Source organism: Erinaceus europaeus, chromosome 15 (assembly GCF_950295315.1).
Source record: "Erinaceus europaeus chromosome 15, mEriEur2.1, whole genome shotgun sequence".
NCBI classification, from domain to species: domain Eukaryota; kingdom Metazoa; phylum Chordata; class Mammalia; order Eulipotyphla; family Erinaceidae; genus Erinaceus; species Erinaceus europaeus.
In genome coordinates this window covers 28,276,223-28,283,482 of record NC_080176.1, presented here as the reverse complement: position 1 = coordinate 28,283,482, position 7,260 = coordinate 28,276,223, and the positions used below count along the sequence as shown (strand labels likewise).

Below are 7,260 nucleotides of genomic sequence, written 5' to 3'. Positions count from 1 at the left end.
ACCTGCTGGAGACTGAAACTTGGGTGAGGGGGCCAGATGGGAGGGAAAGGGGGCGACGGGGTGAGCTATCTTAAGACCTTCTTCCCCCATTACTCCCAGCAGCCCTGACCATGCTTGGTAGTGCCCCTCTGGGCACACGTGAGGTGCTGCCACTCCTATGACCTGGGATTTTCCCTTGGCAATGGTTTCAGGATTTCTGGTGGCTCTAGGAAGGGGACAGGTGTGAGTGCCGTGTCCTCAGGGCAACAGGCGCGAGTGACCAGGGCTCCACCTTGCTAATGGTCATCCACCACCACTGCCGGCAGGATTCACGTCCCCCTGGAAGGTGTGGTGGGGGCGATCGGGTAACTCGGGATGCTGAGACCTTCTGCGGAGTTAAGGGTCCTGGAAGTTAGGGCGCCCCTGGATGCAAGCTCTTTCAGACTCAAGTGTGAAGTACTGATAATCACCCCTTTGGGGTGAAGTGAGGGCGGTTCCACCGGGAGTCCCAAGAGGTCCCATCAGGAGAGATGGTGGGAGGGGAGTAGGTACATAAGGCCCTACCTCCTCTTGCCAATTCCGCGCGAGCGGGCTCTCAACCTGCTGCACAGATTCAGTTAGTACAAGCTCCGCCCCTCCGAGGATCAATCCAGAGGCGGGGATATGCTAATAAAGTTCTTTGGCACCACCCTAGTGGGTAGCTTCTCGTGGAAGAGGCCGGGGACATGCTAATGAGTATGTACAACCCGTACAACCCTATCAGGTAGTCTGTGGTGGGTGGGGCTTTGCTAATGAGACGTCTGGTCACACCCACCAGAAGACCTATAGGAGTGGGCGGTGTTATATTAATGAATTGTCTAGTCACACCTAGTCAGGGACCAGGCGGGGCGAAGCTAATCAGTCTGACCTCACCCACTAATGATTTGTCAGGGTGGGCGGGGATATGCTAACGAGACTATCTGGCCACACCCACTGGCGGGTCAGTTATGAGTGGGAGGAGCTAAGATGTCTGGTCACACCCAGTAGGTGGTTTACACTGGCGGGCGGGGCTATGCTAACCAGGCCGTCGGGCCACGTGGGTGGAGCGGTGGGGGGGGAGCCTTTGCCAGGCCAGGCTCCAGCGGCGGCGGCGATGGCCACGGTCCGGGCTCTGGCGGGGCTCACGGCCGGCTTGCAGAGCCCGCGGGTCGTCCCCAACCCGGACTCGGACTCCGACACCGACTTGGAGGAGCCGAATCTCCGGCGCAGCGCGGGCGGGCTGCTCCGCTCGCAGGTCATCCACAGCGGTCACTTCATGGTGTCGTCCCCGCACAGCGACTCGTTCACCCGGCGGCGAGACCAGGAGGGCCCGGTGGCGCTCGGTGACTTCGGGCCGCGCAGCATCGACCCCACGCTCACCCGCCTCTTCGAGTGCATGAGCCTGGCCTACAGGTGAGGGCGGCCCCGGGCCCCGACGGCACCGTGGCCGGACAGCACGAAGGGGTTCCCCCGAGCACCCTGCCGGAACCTGAGCCGTGCCCCCCCAGCCGCCACGTCCAGGACGCCCCCCTGCCCGAGACCCGGGCACCCCGACGGCCAGGCACTCCCGCCTCGGGGCGCCCTGCACCTGCAGCTCCGCGAGTCCACGTGGGGCGCCCTCCTTGGCCCCCACTCTCCTGTCCCCTTACCCTGGTGTATCCCCGACGGCAAGTCATCCAGCCACCCACGCCCCCAGAACCGTCCACGTCCATCTGCCTCCCCAGCGGCCCCGGGCCCTCTCTTATTTATTCCCGCACTCAAAATACTCCAGGCACCCCCAGATTGTCACAGCCAGCGAGGACTGAAACGGACCCAGTCCTCGGGGCGCCACCGACCTCCCTAGCCTCCTGCAGAGGGTGCCCGCGGTGGCGGCGAGGCTGCACCCCAAAGCTGCGGGGGTCCCCAGTCTGGCCCAGCCCGCCGCGCCCCGCTCCACGCCCGCCTCCTGGGGAGGGCGCCACCTACCCGCCGGGAGCTTGGCACGGTGCCCCGGAGCAAAGTTCCTGGGAGCGCAGGGCCCGGGATCAATTATCAACCGTGGAGCCCGGGGGATCGGCCGGCCTTGATCCTCTCTCTGCAAACACCCCTCTTCCCTCCGCCGCGCCGCCTGTCCACCCCTTCTGAGAAGCGCTGGCGCGAACCCGGGGCCGCCGAGCCCGGCGGATGGGGGCGGCGGGCCGAGCGGGCCACCCGGACCCCATTGGCTCGGGCGTCGTAACCTTGGCCCACTTGCTCTGGCCCCGGCCCAGGGCGTGTTGCAACCCGAGCAGCCCGGACCGCTGTGGAAAGTTCAAACTCCCGGCCCAGGCTTCCCCCTCCCCCTGCTCCACGGGATGCCCAGGCTGGGGCATCTAAGGTCCCCGGGCAGTGGCTGCGGGCACCCGCCTCTTCCGTGGGTGCCTCGGAGGGTCCTCCCACTTTCCTCCCCTTTGTATATATAATTGTTTGATTATCTTTATTGGACAGTGATAGGCAGAAATCGAGAGGAAGGGAGAGATAGAGAAGGAGACAGAGAGACATCTGCTCCCCTGCTTCACCACCTGCAAAGCCCCCCCCCCCCCCGCAGGTGGGGGACGGATCCTTGAACATTGTAAACTGAGTGCTCAACCGGGGCCCCTCCACTCAGGCCCTCCCTGTTTTTATTATATTTTTTTAGTAGCTCTTTTTAAAAAAATATTTATTGATTCTCTTTTGTTGTCCTTGTCTTTATTTATTTATTTACTTACTTACTTTCCCTTTTGTTGCCCTTGTTTTAGTTATTATTGTTGTTGTTATTGTCATTGTTAGATAGGACAGAGAGAAATGGAGAGAGGAGAGGAAGACAGAGAAGGGGAAGAGAAAGATAAACACCTCCAGATTTGCTTTACCGCTAGTGAAGCGACTCCCCGGCAGGGGGGAGCCAGGGGCTCGAACCGGGATCCTTAAGGCACCGGTCCTTGCACTTTGTGCCTCGTGCGCTTAACCCATTGCGTTACCACCCTACTCCCGTCGTTTTTTTTTTTAAATTGTTGTAGTTATTATTGTTGTTATTGATGTCGTCATTGTTGGATAGGACAGAGAGAAATGGAGACAGAAGGGGAAGACAGAGGAGGAAAGAAAGATAGACACCTGCAGACCTGCTTCACCACTTGTGAAGCGACTCCCCTCTAGGTGGGGAGCTGGGGGCTCAAATTGGGATCCTTACATGGGTCCTTGTGCTTTGAGCCACGTGTGCTTAACCCGCTGCACTACTGTCCGACTCCCCCTATTTTTATTTTTTTAACCAAAGGCCTGCTCATCTCTGGCTGATGGTGGTGCTGGAGATTGAAACTGGGTCCTCCAAGCCTCAAGCAGAAGAGTCTCTTTTCATCATTTTTCTTTTCTTTTTCTTTTTTTTTTTTTTTTTTTTGCCTCCGGAGTTATCGCTGGGGCTCTGGCCTGCACTACGAATCCACTGCTCCTGGAGGCCACCTTTCCCATTTTTGTTGCCCATGTTGTCGTTGTTATAGGACAGAGAGAAATCGAGAAAGGAGGGGAATACAGAGGGGGAGAGAAAGACAGACACCTGCAGACCTGCTTCACTGCCTGTGGAGTGATCCTCCTGCAGATGGGGAGCTGGGGGCTCAAACTGTGATCCTTACCCGGTCTTTGCACTTCGGTCCATGTGTGCTTAATCCGCTGCACTGCCACCTGGCCCCCTTTGTATCACTATTATGCTGTCTCACATGGAGAGAAATTGAGAGAAGAAGAGGGAGATAGAGAGGGGGAGAGAAAGAGAGACATCTGCAGACCTGCTTCACCACTTGTGAAGCTTCTCCTCTATAGGTGGTGAGCTGGGGTCTTGAACCAAGATCCTTGGCAGGACCTTTCACTTGGTAATATGGACCCTTAATGGGATGTGCCACCATCCAGCCCCCTATGAGCTTATTTTTTTTATTCGACCCAGGCTCCACCTCAGCCATATCAAGTCCCCAGCACCCAGCCCCCACCCTCCAGCGCCCAGTCCCCAGCCTCAGCTCAAAAGTGATGAAAAGGGGATATTAAGGGACTAGGCTGTGGTGCACCTGACTATACGTCACTATGCACAAGACCTGAGTTCAAGCCCCCAGTCCTCACCTGCAGGGGGGAAGCTTTACAAGTGGTGGAGCAGTGCTGCAGGTCTCTATCTCTCTTGCCCCACTCCTAACAACTTCTCTCTGTCTCTATCCAAAAAAATAAGCAAATATATAAATTTTTTGCCTCCAGGGTTATCACTGGGGTTTGGTGCCTGCACTATGAATCCACTGCTCCTGGAGGCCATTTTTCCCCATTTTGTTGCCCTTGTTGTTACCCTTATTGTTGTTGTTATTATTGTTGTCATTGCTGTTGTTGCTGATGGATAGGACAGAGAGAAAACAAGAGAGGAGGGGAGACAGGGAAGGGGAGAGAAAGACAAGACATCTGTAGACCTGCTTCACCAATGTGAAGAGACCCCCCCTGCAGGTGGGAAGCCAGGGGCTCAATCCAGGATCCTTACACTGGTCCTTGTGCTTTATGCCATGTGCGCTTAACCCTCTGTGCTACCATGCAGCCCCCATAAACAAATATTTTTTAAAGGGGGGATTAAGAAGAGCCCTAGCGTGGGCATTGCAGAATATACTGGGAGAAGTGCCCCCACTAAGAGGGACCTGTGGAGAGAGGACTGTTTTCTCCCTGCACTCTCAGATGGTTACATATCTCTGCCCTGGCAGGGACCAAGCCACCACAGTTGGAGGTGGCAGAGGGCCTGGGGGTTCCCCCAATGGGTAGAGGGGAAAACTAAGGCTCAAATTGGTACAAAGTTAGCCCCTGAAGACTTCTAAGTCTAGGGGTTCCCTGGAGAGCAGAGGCCTTTGGAAGCCAGGGTGTCTTCAGAGATCGGCAGGACAGGAAGGAACATCAGGGCAAGGGGGCCAGGGAGAAGCTGGCTGGCTTAACTCTGGGGGCTGTGACACAGACTGCCACCCTCAGCAGGGCCCAGTGAGCAGAGAATGTTTCTTCTAGGAAGAGGAACCAAGCCCCAGGGAGGAAGGTTCTGGAAGTTCTGAGAACTTGCATTCTCAGTCAGAGCTGGCTAAATCCCTCAGGGAATTGGGGGGGGGGGGCTGCCAGTGGGACCCTCTCAGAAAGAGTCTACAAGGCCGGTCTAGGTGGGTTTGTGAGGGTGGGGAAGGTCCAAAGCAGCTGCTGTGACTTAGTTCATCCCTTTGGCTTTTATTTTTCTTTTATTCTCCTCCTTTTTCTCCACCTCCCCCCTCCTCCTCTCCCTCCTCCTCCTCCCTCCTCCTCTCCCCCCTCCTCCCCCCTCCTCCTCCCTCCTTTTCCCCCTCCTTTTCCCCCTCCTTCCCCTCCCTCCTTCCCCTCCCTCCTCTCCCGCTTCCTCCTCCTTAGGCTGGCTCCTCTTTAAAGACTTATAGTGGGGGGAGGGTAGATAGCATAATGCTTATACAAAGAGACTCTCAAGCCTGAGGCTCCGAAGTCCCAGGTTCAATCCCCTTCTTCTTCTAGCATTTGCCCTTCTTCCGCAGCCAGTCAACAGCGTCAGGTTGAGCCTGATGTAAAGTTTCGAGACCTCCTTTGAATCTGGAGAGGTGGCAGTCGTTGACTATGTGGGTCATAGTCTGTCTGTAGCTGCAGGGGCAATTTGGGTCGTCTCTGGCTCCCCAGCGATGGAACATAGCGGCGCACCGGCCATGGCCTGTTCGATAGCGACTGAGGAGGGCCCAATCATAACGTGCTAGGTCAAAGCCGGGTTGACGCTTGCAGGGGTCTGTGATGAGGTGTTTGTTCTTTACCTCAGCTGACTGCCAACTCTGTTTCCAAGAGACTGGAACAGAGAAGTTCAGTGTAGGCATAGGGGACCAGATTGGGTGACGAGACGTCAAGCGTTGGACAGGGTGGACGAAGATATCCGCATATATTGGCAGGTCCGGTCGAGCATAGACGTGGGAAATGAACTTAGATGATGCCGCATCTCGACGAATATCTGGCGGGGCGATGTTGCTAAGAACTGGCAGCCATGGAACTGGGGTGGAACAGATGGTTCCAGAAATTATCCTCATGGAGGAATATAATTTGGAATCGACCAAGTGGACATGGGGGCTACGGAACCATACTGGGGCACAGTATTCTGCAGTGGAATAGCATAATGCCAGAGATGATGATCGTAGTGTGGAAGCGCTCGCGCCCCATGAGGAGCTGGCCAGTCTTGCAATGATGTTATTCCTCGCGCCCACCTTTGCTGCAATTTTTATGAGATGTTTGTGAAATAACAGAGTGCGATCGAGAGTAACGCCAAGATAGACTGGCTGGGCTTCATGCCGGATTCTCGTACCGCCAAGCTGCACATTAAACTCACTCGAGGCCGAGGCATGGTGTAGATGGAAAACAGATGATACCATTTTTTGCAGTGCTAGGGATTAGTCGCCATTTTTTACAGTAATCAGATATCAGAGACATGTCTTTCGTGAGTGTTTCCTCGAGGATGTCAAACTTGGATGCCTGAGTTGCACAGCAGATGTCATCGGCGTAGATGAACTTCCTTGAAGAAGTTTCTGGGAGGTCATTGATGTAAATATTAAATAGCGTAGGAGCCAGAACAGAGCCCTGGGGGAGGCCACTTGAGACAAGTCTCCATCTGCTAGACTTGTCACCCAGATGCACCCGGAATCTTCTGTTTTGGAGAAGAAACGATATAGTGTTCAATCCCCTGAACCATCATAAACTAGAGCTGAGCAGGGGTCTGGTAAAAAAAAATAATAATAAATAAAAACTTGTAATGTAGTGTGTATATTTAATCAGGTGCACCACTGCCTGGCTCACTCAAGAATTTGTTTATTTATGAGAGAGAGTAAGAGAGAGAAAACCAGAGCATCACTCTGGCACATGTGATGCTGGGGATTGAACTGGGGACCTCATGCCTGAGAGTCCAGTGCTCTATCCACTAAGCCACCTCCCAGGCCATACCTCCATCTCTCTAGCTTTTCTTTCTTTCTTTTTTTTTTTTTTTAATAATTTTTTATTTTGTGGTCCAGGAGGTGGCACAGTGGATAAGGCTTTGGACTCTCAGGGATGAGGTCCTGAGTTCAATCCCTGGCAGCACATATACCAGCGTGATGTCTGGTTCTTTCTCTCTCCTATCATTTCTCATGAATAAATAAAAAGTAAATAAATAAAATCTTAATTTTTTTTTATTTTGAGAGAGATATGCAGAGAAAGAGAGAGACAGAAACACTAGAGCACTGCTCAGCTCTGGTTTATGGTGGT

General features: G+C 54.5%; 1 protein-coding gene across 4 annotated transcripts in view; it reads left to right on the top strand.

The window, feature by feature from the left end:
* The first annotated feature begins 1,063 nt into the window (after positions 1-1,063).
* The window catches only part of MLXIPL (MLX interacting protein like), a 31,885-nt gene continuing 25,688 nt past the window's right edge, over positions 1,064-7,260 (top strand). For 3 of the 4 annotated variants that reach the window (XM_060173491.1, XM_016185961.2, XM_007518006.3), the window contains exon 1: positions 1,065-1,410. In XM_060173491.1, coding sequence (XP_060029474.1) covers positions 1,112-1,410 — 299 coding nt within the window. In that variant the 5' untranslated portion in view covers positions 1,065-1,111. Of the gene's footprint in view, positions 1,411-7,260 lie in introns of all 4 variants that reach the window. The other variant, XM_060173489.1, reaches the window with a different exon arrangement.